This window comes from Cynocephalus volans, chromosome 10 (genome assembly GCF_027409185.1).
Source record: "Cynocephalus volans isolate mCynVol1 chromosome 10, mCynVol1.pri, whole genome shotgun sequence".
Classification (NCBI taxonomy): Eukaryota; Metazoa; Chordata; class Mammalia; order Dermoptera; family Cynocephalidae; genus Cynocephalus; species Cynocephalus volans.
In genome coordinates this window covers 38,755,340-38,772,053 of record NC_084469.1, presented here as the reverse complement: position 1 = coordinate 38,772,053, position 16,714 = coordinate 38,755,340, and the positions used below count along the sequence as shown (strand labels likewise).

The 16,714-nt window shown below is 39.5% G+C and overlaps 1 protein-coding gene across 1 annotated transcript in view; it reads right to left on the bottom strand.

Moving 5' to 3' along the window:
• Positions 1–16,714, bottom strand: part of DNAH9 (dynein axonemal heavy chain 9) — a 372,221-nt gene that overhangs the window by 138,398 nt on the left and 217,109 nt on the right. The window contains exon 45 of the mRNA XM_063109557.1: positions 14,877–15,000. Within this exon, the coding sequence (XP_062965627.1) occupies positions 14,877–15,000 (124 nt within the window). The remainder of the gene's footprint in view (positions 1–14,876; positions 15,001–16,714) is intronic.

Below are 16,714 nucleotides of genomic sequence, written 5' to 3'. Positions count from 1 at the left end.
CTGAATGAAATTGAAAACCAAAAAACAATTCAAAAGATCAATGAATCAAAAAGTTGGTTTTTTGAAAAGATAAAATTGACAAACCATTAGCATGGCTAACAAAAAAAAGAAGAGAGAAGATTCAAATAACAAAAATTAGAAATGAAAAAGGCGATATTACAACTGATTCATCTGAAATACAAGGAATCATTCGAGAGTACTATAAACAACTATACGCCAACAAATTTGAAAATCTGGAGGAAATGGATAAATTTCTGAACACACACAAGCTCCCAAAACTGAACCATGAAGACGTAGAAAATTTGAACAGACCAATAACAATAAAGGAGATTGAAGCTGTTATCAGAAGGCTCCCAACAAAGAAAAGCCCAGGACCAGATGGATTCACAGCAGAATTTTACCAAACATTCAAAGAGGAATTGCCACCGATTCTCTACAAACTATTCCAAAAGATTGAAACGGACGCAAATCTCCCAAACTCATTCTATGAAGCAAACATCATCCTGATACCAAAACCAGGTAAAGATATAACCAAAAAAGAAAACTACAGGCCGATATCCTTGATGAATATAGATGCAAAAATCCTCACTAAAATACTAGCAAACAGAATACAGCAACACATACGTAAAATTATTCATCACGATCAAGTGGGATTCATCCCAGGGATGCAAGGTTGGTTCAGCATACGCAAATCAATAAATGTGATACGCCATATTAATAAACTCAAACACAAGGACCATATGATCATCTCTATAGATGCTGAAAAAGCATTTGATAAAGTTCAGCACTCATTCATGACAAAGACCCTCTATAAGTTAGGTATACAGGGAAAATATCTCAACATAATTAAATACATATATGCCAAACCCACTGCCAATATCATCCTGAATGGGGAAAAGCTGAAAGCTTTTCCTTTAAGAACAGGCACTAGACAAGGATGCCCACTCTCACCACTCCTATTCAACATAGTGTTGGAAGTACTAGCCAGAGCAATCAGAGAAGAGAAGGAAATAAAGGGCATCCAGATTGGAAAAGATGAAGTCAAATTGTCCCTGTTTGCAGATGACATGATCCTATATATCGAACAGCCTAAAACCTCTACAAAAAAACTGTTGGAATTGATAAATGATTTCAGCACAGTAGCAGGATACAAAATCAACACACAAAAATCAGTAGCATTTCTTTTTTCCAATAGTGAACATGCAGAACGAGAAATCAAGAAAGCCTGCCCATTTACAATAGCCACCAAAAAAATAAAATACTTAGGAATTGACTTAACTAAGGGGGTGAAAAATCTCTATAATGAGAACTACAAACCACTGCTGAGAGAAATTAGAGAGGATACAAGAAGGTGGAAAGATATCCCATGCTCTTGGATTGGAAGAATCAACATAGTGAAAATGTCCATACTACCCAAAGTGATATACAAATTTAATGCAATCCCCATCAAAATTCCAAAGACATTTTTCTCAGAAATGGAAAAAACTATCCAGACATTTATATGGAACAATAAAAGACCACGCATAGCCAAAGCAATGCTGAGCAAAAAAAAAATAAAGCTGGAGGCATAACACTACCTGACTTTAAGCTATACTAAAAAGCTATAATAACCAAAACAGTATGGTACTGGCATAAAAACAGACACACTGACCAATGGAATAGAATAGAGAATCCAGAAATCAACCCACACACTTACTTCCATCTGATCTTTGACAAAGGCACCAAGCCTTTTCACTGGGGATGGGACTGCCTCTTCAGCAAATGGTGCTGGGATAACTGGATATCCATATGCAGGAGAATGAAACTAGATCCATACCTCTCACCGTATACTAAAATCAACTCAAAATGGATTAAGGATTTAAATATACACCCTGAAACAATAAAACTTCTTAAAGAAAACATAGGAGAAACACTTCAGGAAATAGGACTGGACACAGACTTCATGAATACGACCCCAAAAGCACGGGCAACCAAAGGAAAAATAAACAAATGGGATTATATCAAACTAAAAAGCTTCTGCACAGCAAAAGAAACAATTAAAAGAGTTAAAAGACAACCAACAGAGTGGGAGAAAATATTTGCAAAATATACATCTGACAAAGGATTAATATCAAGAATATATAAGGAACTCAAACAACTTTACAAGAAGAAAACAAGCAACCCAATTAAAAAATGGGCAAAAGAGCTAAGTAGGCATTTCTCTAAGGAAGATATACAAATGGCCAACAGACATATGAAAAAATGCTCAACATCACTCAGCATCTGGGAAATGCAAATCAAAACCACACTGAGATACCATCTAACCCCAGTTAGGATGGCTAAAATCCAAAAGACTATGAACGATAAATGCTGGCAAGGTTGCGGAGAAAAAGGAACTCTCATACATTGTTGGTGGGACTGCAAAATGGTGCAGCCTCTATGGAAAATGGTATGGAGGTTCCTCAAACAATTGCAGATAGATCTACCATACGACCCAGCTATCCCACTGTTGGGAATATACCCAGAGGAATGGAAATCATCAAGTCGAAGGTATACCTGTTCCCCAATGTTCATCGCAGCACTCTTTACAATAGCCAAGAGTTGGAACCAGCCCAAATGTCCATCATCAGATGAGTGAATACGGAAAATGTGGTACATCTACACAATGGAATACTACTCAGCTATAAAAACGAATGAAATACTGCCATTTGCAACAACATGGATGGACCTTGAGAGAATTATATTAAGTGAAACAAGTCAGGCACAGAAAGAGAAATACCGCATGTTCTCACTGATTGGTGGGAGCTAAAAATTAATATATAAATTCACACACACACACACACACACACACACACACACACACACACACACACAAACCGGGGGGGGGGAAGAAGATATAACAACCACAACTACTTGAAGTTGATACGACAAGCAAACAGAAAGGACATTGTTGGGGGGGAGGTGGGGAGGGAGAAGGGAGGGAGGTTTTGGTGATGGGGAGCAATAATCAGCCACAATGTATATCAACAAAATAAAACTTAAAAAAAAAAAAAAGAAATAGATGCGTAAAGTTTCTAGGAATAAATGAGACTTCTTTTTACCTGATAGTAGAAATCAACTCCAAACCCAAAGCAAACATCATACTTAGTAGTAAAATACTAAAATATTCCCTTTCCAAGAATAAGATATACATGACTGCTATCATGTTCTCTAGCATTCTACAGGAGGTCCCAGGCTGTGCAAAAAGTTAAAAAGAAATAAAATGTATAAGGATATTTAATAGTGTTATAAAATTATTATTGTTCAAAATTTAATTTTTTACAGAGAAAATCTAGAGAATATTCACATAAACAATCAGAACTCATAAGCGTGTTTAACAACAAGCTCGCTGAGTGCAAAATCAATATTGGAAATTAAATTGAATTCCTCTACTGCAGCAAAAAACTGTTCTTTTAAAACTTATCATTTAGAATAGCAACAAAAACTACAAGGCAGGTAAGTAATAAGTATATAAAAAGATGTGCAAGATTTTCATATAAAAACTATAGTATACTATTCAATGAATGGAATAAAGGAAACCCCAAATAAATGAAGAAAAATATTGCATTCATGGGGGGGATGATGACGTATCACCACTATTACAAAGATGCAATTCCAATTAAAAAAATCAAATTTTTTCCCATTGTGGCAAGCATATTTCAAATTTATATGGAAGAACAAAGGGAGACTCAGAAGGGGGCATTTGTCCTACCAGAAATCAAGTCTTCTGATAAAGCTACGTTAGTTAAACCAATATAAAGTTGGTACTGGGGTAAATAAATAGAGTAAAAACCCTAGAAACAGACCCAGATATAAAGGGGAAATTGATATTAAAAATTAGCAGGCAGTCAAGGGATAAACTAATTAATAAGTGATGTTGGGATAATTCAGTATTAACATAACAAATACAATTAGGTCACTATACATAAATAAATTTCAAGTGCATAAAGACATAAACAGGAAAAGTAAAACAGTGATAACTGAAAAATAAAATACAGGTGATTATTTTAATGGCAATTTCTAAAACAGCACAAAAAGCATAAAGTATAAAAAAAGACAGTTAACTTCTGCCACGTTAAAACTAAATTGGCATGACAAAAGTCAGATAGAGATTTCAAAAAGATTTTTACAACCTATATAATAAACAGAAGATTAGTATTCAAAATATATAAAGAACTCCTCCAAATGCATAAGAAAAAGACAGAGAGCCCCAGAGCTAAAGGGCAAATTATAAAACAGGCAGCTCACAGAGGAGGAAAAGGAATAGCTGATAAACACTTGAAAAGATGCTCAATGTGGCCAGTAAAAAGGGAAGAGAAAACAATGGGATTTTATTTCATTCCTACTGGCAAAAATTCACATGTCAGATACACCACGTGTTGGTAGGGTTAGAGGAATCAGGTGTTCATGCACAATCGGCTGGAGACTAAATCGGTATAACTACTGTGGAGAGCAGTTTGGCACTTTTTAGTAAGTTGAAATGCACACATCAGGCAACATAGTCATCTAGGTTTTGGGCACCTATTGTAAAGAAACTCTTGCACACACACAACAGAAGTTTCTATTTCATGTCATTGTTCATAATTACCTAGGTGTTTGTTTTATTGCTTTCTATAACGTCCAAAATATTTGCTAAAGAAATATGGAAAACCATAAAGGGGGAAAAAAAGTAAATGTGGGTGGTGAGAATGTGAAAACTGTAATTTCTATTCTTTTGAGAATTTTGTCTGAGAAAATGTTCTAGGATTGTTGTTCAACTGTCTCTTCAAGTCAAAGAAAGCTGACTAAATTTTTTAGGATGGGGATAACGGGTTATGTTTGAAAGCAAAGAAGAGGGAGAGTCAGAAATTGAAAGAAGAGATGGGAGGAAGCAAAATTCTCCATTAGGATCCGGGGGAGGCTCCTGGCTCAGATGGAAGTTGGCTTTGGACGGCAGGAATACTGCAAGAAGGAGAAAACTGACCAGAAGTGGAGATGGACTGTGATGTACAAAGGTAGTTGTGAGACTCATACTAAACAACATGTGTTTTCTCAATGAAAGATGAGATTGAGGGAGGTAAGAGTGAAGGAAGCATGAGGATAGCTAAAAAGTGGAAAACACTGGATATGATGTAAAGGTGAATGTGGTTCAGTGCAGAATATTCTACAGGAACCAGAAAAGCAAGTCTTTCTCATTTTCGGAACAAGTCTTTAGGTAGGTATTGAGGCTATCCAGACCGGGATCACATGCAAGCTTCTCTTTAAAGTTCTCCATGCTTCTTCCTTTTTCCATAACCAACAGAAAAATGCTAGCATCATAGAAATGTTAGGGAAAGAAAAAGTCCACTGGGGCCACCTTACCCATTCGACTTCCTTAGGGACTTGGGTGAGGTCCTCAAAGTGGGTGGTTCGGCAAATGGTCTGTAACTAGATTGCTGGAGATTAGGATTCTATCAGTCTTTGAAGCTGCTGCACTTCCTAGAACTACTGTATCTGAAGGAAACTCATGTCAGTTTTCTAACTAATTCTGGCTTTCACAGTTTGACTGCACTAACCCAGCCAGGAGGCTACTAAGAGTTTTATACTCATCAGCCTTAATCACAGTCAAAATTTAAAAAATGAATTATCATGAAAGCGATCACTTACTTTCTTCCCTTAATTGTATAAACTTGATTTAATTTTCATTCTTTAGGATATTTAACAGCATGCATATAAAATATCCTGTTCTTGTCAAAGTCAAGGTCTTACTAACGGAACAACTCATCTTAGCTTCCGATAAAAATAAGGATCAGAGAAAACTGCTAGGAAAATGAAACGGTATTTAGCATATGTTGGTAATTTAAATAATATTTAATGGCATGTGAAATGATGTGAAGTTCAAATTTTATTGTCCATACATAAAGTTTTATCGGCCCCAGCCATGCTTATTCATTTAGGTATTGTCTATGGCTATTTTTGTACCACATGACAGAATTGAGCAGCTGTGGCACAGACTAAAATATTTACTAAAATATTTATGGTCTGCAAAGCCTAAAATATTTACTTTCTGACCCTGTATAGAAAAATCTCTTGACACTGGTTTATTAATACTCTTAATGCCAAAATGTTGAAAGCACCTGGGACGTTTAGAGACTTTTTCCATAATCTTATGATGGTGATTTGTCACAAGATCCCAAGAATCTATAAGAAGACCACTAGGTAGAATATCTGCGGATAAACATATCTGAATTGGGAGCAAAGTTTGCATTTTCAGATTTGTTTCTCCAATTTCTCCTGACAGTGTTCCTGTCACTTATTGTGTGATGTAGGTAGTCATGCTGAATGCAGGAAGCTGAATGGCCAGAGGGGATTTTGTGACATGTGTAAAGGCAGAGACTATTTCCTCAGGTTTCCTCCTGAGACCTAAATTTGGGAAACCCTATTTCTGCCTCCAAATGCTTTCAGGCACTGTGTGCGCACTGAAATATTCTAATATTTTGCAAACCAGACTAATCGTCATCTTCTCTGTGTTAGTCTGGGACTCAGATGCTGCAACTACTTTTGGGTGAAGAGATCCTAATAATTTAACATGGTTTATAGTTAGTTGGAACTTGGAGATAAAAAAGGCAAAGCTAAGGGTTAGATTCTCCATGAACCTGTTAGCTTCACACTGGCTTAAGGACTTCTACCCCATCTAAGCCTGAGAGTTTTCAGAAACCTTTTCTTGGTCTCAAGGAAAACAAGCAAAGGAGTGTGATGACTATTTCAGTGCCCCAGCCTCTCTCTCTCCATGACTGGAAAACTTTCCAAAGCACATGTAAGATAATAACATCTCATATGTCAGATGGCACGTCATTCTTATGATATCGCCCACCTTTGTCCAAGGAATGCCTCTTGAATGTAACTAAGAGCCAGGAGGTAGCTTGAGGGCTGACAAAATAAATGATGAAAAAACACAGCCTCTGCAGAGGGTTATAGTTTTATCACTATTGTTTTGTTTCTTAAACCGGGTGGTAGCTATCGAAACCTTCTTTTTTGTATCTCTGGATTATTTAATAACATAAAATTAACTCACAATAGACAACATAGTCTCTCCCTCTCCTAGATTTACAATCGTCTTGCAACACAAGGTGGTACGTGCCACCATGGAGTGCTCAGGAACCTGGAGGAAACTCATTCCTAGGAGAGACAGTGGATTAGTGAAGATTTCCTGAAGATGTAACACCCAAGATAAATCTCCACCATGTGTAGTGTAAAGAAAAATGTAACTTTAATATACGCAGTTTGCTTCTGTAACAAATGCTCGCTAAAAACATTTTAAGTAAAGCAGCTTCTAAGGGGCCATGTAGAGGTCAGGTGGTCTCGAGCACACTAAAAATTCCAGGAAGGGAGTGACCCCCACTCAGTTCCGGGAACTGACTAGTTTCTTATCTAAAGGCCACCTGGCCAGACCCCAAGGAAGATAAACGATTGAGAAATGCGCTGTTCCTTATTGGGGTACCAGCCTGCTAAAACCTACCTGTAAATCTAAAAGTGCCACAGATCTATCAGGGTACCAGCCTGCTAAAACCTACCCATAAATCTAAAGGCGCCACAGATAACCAACAACTCATCCTATCACAAAAGTCTGTCAAGAAAAACTGTATAAAGAGTGCTTGTGTTGTAAGCTCGGGGTCGCTTTTGTCCAGGAGACTAAGTGACCCCAGCATGCTGGAATAAAACTCCTCTTGCCTGATTGCAACGGTCTCTGTCTCATGGTCTTTGTGAAGTGAGCCATCCCAGCGTGTGTGGGATTTGTGCATGGTGCATGGGTCTTACAGTAGAAGATAATGCAGACAAAGAAAGAGAAAGGCAAGAGGTTCAAATGGAACAGCATGAGTCCTTCAGGATATCAGCAAACAGCAGTGTGTTACCTCAAGGAGTCAGGAATCACTAGATCGTGATAGGGGAAGTGAGGCCAGCAAGGAGGGAAGGTGGCAAGCCAAAGGCATTTTTCTTTCTCATACAAAAGGGGCTTAGGTTTTATTCTGAATCTAGTTAGGGACTAATAAAGGGATTATAGTTTAGATAGACATTTTTGGAAGCAGCGAGGACACTCGATTGAGAGGGGATTGCCTTGGAGGTAGGGAGATGAGCCTACCTCTGTCGAAGCAAAAGATGATGAGATTAGTTGTAGTCAGGATAGAGAAGATACGGATTCCAAAATGGTTAAAATTTGTGGCAATTGATCATCTCTTGGATATAGGTGTTGAGGGAGAGGTTAGCAATATAGAGGAATCCATAGAGACACAAAGTCTTGAATAACTTGTATGGGACTTTAGTAAGACAAGAAGAAAAGAAAAGGCTGTTTACTCAAGCATCTTTTTACATTACCCTTTTGGAGTTTCTGTTTTGCTGCTGGAGAACTAACCAAGTTCTGGTTTAAAGTTCCACAGTCTGTGGTTTGAGGACACATCTGGTGAGTAGATTCATTGAGTCCATAAGTACATCCAAGAGGTCCAGTGCATGTCCGATGCCTGCACTTTTGCCTCAAACTTTGCTTTTTGTTTTTTCCTTTCAGAAAAACTGGGCCAGAATTCAGCTTGTATAATAGCATAGACGGCTCATTGGGATGTCCAGTTCCAGATGTTTATAGGAGAAGAACAATCCAGTGTCAAGTCTGTTGCAAATACTTCCAGAGTTGGCATTCTCATGTGATGTGTGTAGAACCCTAACATGTCAATCCTGGATCTAGCTCTAAAGAACCTGGAAGATGAGGTGATCTTTCCATGTTTTATATACCAAAAGGATATTTGGCCCAAATATAAAAAGGACAGCCTGGTTCAGAGATGGAGAGAAATGTCTTTAGAAGAGAGGGGACCCAACTGGTTATAAACCCTCCCTCTAGACCACACAGAGGTTATATGTGACTCATCTGTGAGCACAGTACGTAGTGACTAGAGCACAGGAGTTTAATAAATGATCGCTAAGTTAGATTAATAAATGGAAAGTGATTTAGCCTGGGCCAGAGAACAGAAATCTTAATTTTGGAGTAAAACAATGAAGTCTTTTGAGAAGAAAAATGAAAATTCTAAAATATGATCCTGAAGTGAAATGAAGAATGGAATCTATCAGAGTTAAGAGAGGAAGAGATATTACACCTGTAGCAGACTAGGTCTTCTTAGCTGGTTAGTCTTAATTGTCAGGGCTGCTTGAGTAAAATGGGCTTCTGGAAGGCTGGAAAGTTGGAGGCAGGGGTGCTGTTCTGGAAATCCAGGGGATGATTCTGATTTCTCCCTCTAGATTAAGATGGGACCTTGCTGATGCTGAGTGTGGGTCAAGGACCAAGAGAGAATGACTTTTATAAGAAGTCCTTAAATACCTGGGTTTGATGGTCAGTATACATTCTTCAGGAATTATTACAATAGGGCATAAGGAAATAGCAAGAAGTTAACTTTTCAGATCCAGCGAGGGCCTACATTTGCCAGCAAATGTAGGCCCCCGTTATAGACTCTGGCAGCCAAATGAAGTGATTCAAAGAAGTGATTCAAAGATATGCTTCATCTGCTCCTGACCTGCGTGGCCACCCTCCTTCTTATGTAGTTATGTGTCTTATGCTAATTAAACCAGAAGCTTAATTTAACTTCTTAAGTTTTGTGTATAGGACTTCCTGTCAATCTGTAACCTGCCTGACATGCATTTGACATAAAGATGGGTTCTGAAGTGCTTGGTTAGTGTCAGAAGTGGGATTCATGAGCCAAATTACCATCACTGTTTGATATTGGAAATAGTGTCAGGAGACCAAGGGTAAAACAGTCAGCTAAAGGAGTGTGGGAAGAACCAGATAGTCCATGGAACAAGATTACTGATTTTCTGTAGGAGGTGTTTTGGGGTGAGAGTTGATTCGGTGGAATTAATTCACTGTACCTTTATATCCAGCCTAACAGAATATGTAGATAATTAAAGAGGAATTAGTTAATGGCAACATAGCCCTAGTTATAGTTTCCTAGTCTCTACTATGCTATCCAAGTGTGGAGTAATTGCATAACCACACAAAATTGAAAAATTAGGGAGACTGTGAGTTTTCGTGAATCCCTGCTGCCTTGGCTGGACTAGCGGTCAGTTAATTTCTACCCAGAAATTATTTATTTGACAGGGAAAATTAGAAGTAAGACATGTTCTAATTTTCCCTGTCAAAGTGGTTAAGAAAAAAAGGGAGGAAAGTCAGAAGAAAAAATTAACTGCATCTCCACTTGAGCATGTGTATGCAAATCTTGCTGTTTTTTATAAAGAGGCCTTAAAAGGGAACTATGAGCTTGAAACTCCATGATTTTTGGATCAGGCTGATTGCATTAAGTTTTCATTGGGCAGGGCTTTCAAAATTTATTTGCACTTGAAAAAAATTATCTTCTAAATAAAACATGAAAAATACTTAACTGAGGAATAAAATTTCAATTGCTAAAAGTATAATAATTTGTATTTCTCAGACATTATTTTAAGAGAAGGTGACCTGGCTGAATCGGAACTAATTGAACTACAGACTGAAGATGGCAACATGTGTGACATCTCCAAAGCTGTAAGTCTTTGGAAGTACAGTATTACTCTGTTAGGATGTTTTAAAAATTAAAATTTATTTATTTATTTTTCTCCCCAACACCACTGGCCTTGACAAAGATGATACTGGGACAAAAATTAGGCATTAGGTGGCTTCAGGGTGGGAGGGCAGTTGGATGCCTCTCATTATTTAGTAAAATAATGAAAGATGAGGCATAATTGGCATAACTGAAGGAGAGTAAAATGAAAGAGAAGTAGGACTCATAGTTTAAAAAATGGCTGAAAATTTCCCAAGTAGAGAGAAAGATGATAGCATCCAGGAACAGGAAGTTCAGAGGTCACCAGCCAAATTCGATCCAACATGGAACACTCCAAGGCACATCATAATCAAATTATGAAAAACCAGAGGCAAAATGGATCAAAAACCTAAATTTAAGAACTGAAACTGGCTTCCAGTCAAGATGGTGGAATAGACAGTCACCAGCGTCACTCTCTCCCACAAATCAACCAATTTAAAACTATTAAAAAAGGCAATGACAGCCAAGCTGGGGCCACTAGAGCTCAGGGGAAGAGGAGGAGAGACCTACAGAGTGCAAGAAGGCAGGAGAAGCCATGATAAGAGAAAGAAAGAACTGCTTCGACCATTTCGAGCCCTGGCCACTTCAAGACTACAGCTGGTGAGCACATGGAGCAAGAGCTGGCAAAAGCCGTAGCTATGCCCTTCAGATGAAGTTGCATGGAGGTGGCAGGGGAGAAGAGGGCCTTGGTGGACCCCAGGCCAGCAGGACTTCTAATAGGGTTCCCAAGGACCCACATAGTAGTGAGGAGCCATAATAACTGAAAAACAGGAGCCATTTAGAGGCCAGTGAGTCATTGCAAGGGACCAGCTCACAGTCCGCCCCTTGGGAAGTGTTTGGAGAGATGGGCCCACCAGGAGAACACTCGGGCACAGCAAGGCTGAAAAGACTCAGGCCCAGACCAGAGTTTCTACACAACCCAGGTGTACCTGATCTCATGAGAGCCAGAAGTACCTATAAAGTCAGCCACTGAAACCTGAACCTTCCTCAGGGAATCAGTAGCAAAGCAACAATTTAGCTCAACCACAGGGCTCAAGTGCTGGTCCCTGAAGGAAGATCCCCCATTTTAGAAGTATGCAAAGGACCATAAATTAGTTCTGGTGCAGAGCTTAAGTGGTAGGAACAGCCAATAATCCAACACAGAACTGGAAGAAAAAACAAAATATCCATTGACCAGAGACAAAGTTTGATATTAACTGTTAAAGGTCTCACATCACCAAAGAACACTTACAAAACCTAGAAAGACCAGAATTCCCCTGGGCTACCAAACCAAAGAGGAGGGAGGGCTGGGGGCCTCAGCCATGGCCCCCAACACCCATAACCAGCCTAGTGATGACTACCAAGCTTCCACAAGTAGTGTCCTGGGCTCTACAGAGCTGGGGTGGAGAGGAGCCTTGTGCCTCGGCCATGCCCCCCTGACACTCACAACCAGCCCAACTACAACCACTGAGCCACTGCAGGAAGCGCCTGGGCTCTCCCGAGCCGGGGCAGTGGTGGGACAAGGGCCTTGGCCATATCCCCCTGACACCCATAGCCAGCCCAGAGATGACCACCAAGCTGCTGCAGGAAGTGCCCCAGGCTTTCCCAAGCTGGAGTGGTGGGGGGCTAAGGGCCTAAGCCATGTCCCCTGACACCCGCAACCAGCCCAGTGACAACCACTGAGCTGCATCAAAAAGCGCCCCAGGTTCCCGAGCTGGGGTGATGGTGGAGGGGGGGTGAGTGCTTCAGCCACACCTCCCTGGCATCTGCATCCAGCCCAGAATGACTGAGACACCACTGGAAGCCCCCTGGTCTCCCCTGAAGGAATGAGGGAGGTGCCCCAGGCCACAATCCAGCCCCTTCCCCTTCTTCCTTTTCCTACCCTATTTCCTTCCCCTTTCCCCTCTCCTCCTCCCTCACAACTCCGTAACAATATCGTAGAATGTAAAAAAATAATATTAATAAATAAATAAACTTAAAAAAAAGAAACTGTGAAACTATTATATGAAAACATGGGGGAAACACTATACAAAATGGGAGTGGGCAGAGTTTTTTGAGTGAGACTGCAAAGGCACAGGCAACTAAAGCAAAAATATGTAAGTTGGATTACATCAAATTAAAAAGCTTCTGCACAGCAAGGGATACTTTCAACAAAGTGATGAGACAACCTACAGAATGGGAGAAAGTGTTTGCCACACATCAGACAAGGGGCTAATATCCAGAATATATAAGGAAAGTAAACAGCTCAGCAAAAAACCCAAATTATCCAATTAAAAAATGGGCAAAGGACTGGAACAGACATATTTCAAAAGAAGACATACTAATGACCAACAAGCACATGAAATAATGCTCGACATCACTAGTCATCAGGGAAACGCAAATTAAAGCCACAGTGAGATGTCATCTCACTCCAGTTAGAATGGCTAATACCAACAAGACAAAACAACAAATGCTGGCAAGGATGCAGAGAAAAGGAACAGTCCTACATTGCCAGTGTGAGTGTAAATTGGTACAGCCACTGTTGAAAACAGTATGGAGGTTCCTCAGAGAACTAAAAATAGACCTACCTTAGAACCCAGCTATTGCACTACTGGGTATATACATAAGGGAAATGAAAGACACCTCTCATGTTTATTGCAGCACTATTCACAATAGCCAAGAGATGGAAACAACCTAAACGCCCATCAACAGATAATTGGATAAAAAAAACTGTGGTATGTACACACAACAGAATAGTACTCAGCTATAAAAAAAAAAAGATGTCCTATCATGATATCCACGCAGCAACATGGATGGAACTGGAAACCATCATGTTAAATGAAATAAGTCAGGCACAAAAAGATCAATACCACATGATCTCACTCATATGTAGAATCTTAAAAAAGAAATGGTTCTCATAGACGTAGAGAGTAGAATGATGTTTACCAGAGGTGGGGGTGGAAAGGAGGAAAAGTGGTGGACTAATGGGTACAAGACTATGCTCTCTACCCTAAGCAAATCATCGTGCAGTACATGCATGTATTCAAACAACACACTGTGCCCCACAAATACGTACAAGTAAATGTTAAAATAAAAACAACAACAACAATAATAAAAAAGAAACCTGAGATGTGGATACGCATCCAAAATAAGCCAAAGGTTGTTCACAGTGCCTGCTAGTGCACCGTCTGGACCAGGGACCAGTGACTCTTCAGGCAAATGACAGTAAAATGGCAAAGTGTGCAATGCCAGAAAACAGGAAGCAGACAGTGATTCTGAAGCAGTGAATTTCCTAGCGATTGGCAGGTGCCATCCTGAAATATATTATTTATGACATGGGGTAGACTATGGAGAAATGTACCTATGACCACGGTCCTTGGACTTCATAAACAAAACAGTATTCAGTCAGAGCCAGGAGTGGACTGTGGAGATATGAGCTTTTGAGATGCTGGAAATCTGGAGGCAGGAATTTGATTCAGGAGCCTCTGTACAACGACTATTTCCCTAATACAGATGAAGAGGTGGTCTTACAGATGCTGCATTTGATTTAAGAGCCAGGAAAGCATATTCTCCTTTTAATTGATATAAACACACACACTTATGCAAATGCATAGTTTATGCACTATATTGTCTTATCTTCTCAGATTGGAAGAAGGTATATTGTTTATATATTGAAAAAAAAAATATATTTTTGGGAATGGTTGACATAAGTCCTAAATTTGTAAATAAATAAGGACAATAAAGTAGCAAGAAGTGAGCTTTTTGCTGGAGTCCTATCTTGCATAGATAGTGTCACAGGGCACTTGACAACCTCTGTCAAGTTTTTTGGGAACCAAGGAAAACTATGCGGACTTATTCTATATCTATTTCTGCTTCCTTTTTGCTTCCACAAAGTTTTAAATCCTTGGTTACTGAAATTGACCTAATTTTGCCCTATCATGTTTATTTTGTGTGTACATGTTTTCTCTGTCTCTTCCTGCCAATTCCTACACTACCTGAAGTACTATATGCATTCTAGTTTCTCTTGGTCTTAAACATGGAGAGGGAACAGACCTTCTCTCTGAGCTCAGCAGATTGCCGGGCCCTTAACACACTCTTTCTCCCATAATCAGATCTAGTTCCACTATGAGAGCCTCAAGATCATTGTTTTGCAATGAAAGAGCCAGGACAGCAGGCCCAGGACCAATGCTGACAAGGGCCTAGATGAACCAGTTTTGTTTCTGATTTCTATTTCTATGACCCGAATATTATGACCTCCAGCCATGTCTCTACCTTTGAATGACTGATTCCAGTGGGAATTGATTAAACACACATAAAAGCTGAGTCTCTTACCAGATGCCAAGAGATCATTGATGAGCACAAGGAACGTCTCGTCAGCCACCTGGGCATCGGTCATAAGAAACACTGTGCTGAGATTCTTTACCCCTGCCTTCAGACACAGGCTGGCCAGGTCCACCTGCAGGAACAATCGATACCAGAAATCTCTGAGCAGAAGGCCTCCTCAAAAGAGATCCCCAACCCACTCTTTAGGAATGCAACCATTTTCTTATCTACTTTAATGGGAAATAAAGTCAGACAGCCACGGGAGGTGGGGAGAAATTCTATCTTGCACTAACAGGCAGGAATATATACCTCGTTCCAGGCCTCAGTGCCAATAGAAGTGGGCAAGTAAAACTAATGACTTTTAATTCACACAACCATGTGGCTCCTAAAATAGCTTCTGGAGGTCTGCTTTGTGCAAAGAGGTTACAGTTTTCCAAAGACCAGAGGTGGTCCCCTGTTCACTTGTTTTACATATATCATCATACGAGTGAATGACCTGCTTTAGAAGGCAAGTGATTGTTCACGGTCTTGACAGAAGAGTCGGGGACTTGGGGCTAGCAGCCTGGAGGACAAATATATCTTATGTTAGCAGTGTTTTGTGTTCTTATTACTAGGTCTAGCAAAGGACTTTTGTTGAAAAAAAAAAAATAGAGAAAACACACACACACAATCACCTGCAGAAAACTATATCCATTCAAAACTGTACATGAACGAAGTCTGAGTGAGGTTGCCAAGGCCTGAATTGATCCGGCTTAGTTATTTTTGGTTCCCTTGTTGAGTCCCTCACAAGACTCAGCAACCAGTGCCTTACTTTGCTCTTCTCTCTCTTGCACTGCTCAGAGCTATTCTCCAACAGCCTCATACACTTCTTTACCACAGAGTGACCTTAGTGTCCAGATAACTCCCCTTTATATTTATTTATTTGTTTAATTATTTATTGGTTATGCATATTCATGGTGTAAAAAGCTGACCATCACCACTTGTGCCCAAAATGTGATGGCCAGATCAATACTGTAAGCATGCCCATTACCACAAGTAGCAATTATTTCCCATGTCCCCCCATCCAATTAATCCCTGACACCCCTCCCTCTTCTTCCCTCCCCCACCTCGCTTTGCAACGCTATGTATGCTCTCTCCTTCTGCAAGTCCAACACACCACTGTGTTTTTTCTTTCCTTCCTTCTTTCTCTCTTAGCTCCCACTTATGAGTGAGTACATGCAGTATTTTTCCCTCTGTGCCTGGCTTATTTCACTCAACATAATTTTCTCCAAGCTTATCCATGTTGCTGTGAATGGCAGAATTTCATTCTTTTTTATGGCAGAGTGTATTCCATTGTGTATTTATGCCACATTTTCCTTATCCAGTCATCCATTGATGGACATTTAGGTTGGTTCTATATCTTAGCTGTTGTAAACAGAGCTGTGATGTACATTGGAGTGCAGGTATATTGGCAGAGGGCTTGTCACAGATGGCTTTTACTGTGTTGAGATACTTTTCTTCTATACCTAATTTGCTGAGAGTCTTTATTATGAAGAGATGTTGAATTTTGTCAAATACATTTTCTATATCTATTGAAATAATCATGTGTTTTTTTTTCTTGATTTTGTTGATGTGATGTATCACATTTATTGACTTGCATATGTTGAACCATCTTTGCATTTCTGGGATGAATCTCATTTGATCATGGTGTATGCTTTTTTGATGTATTGATGTATTCTGATTGCTAGTATTTTGTTGAGGAATTTTGCATCTATGTTCATCAGAAATATTGCTCTGTAGTTTTCTTTTTTTGTTGTTCCTTTGACTGATTTTGGTATCAAGGTGATACTGGCCTCATAGAATGAATT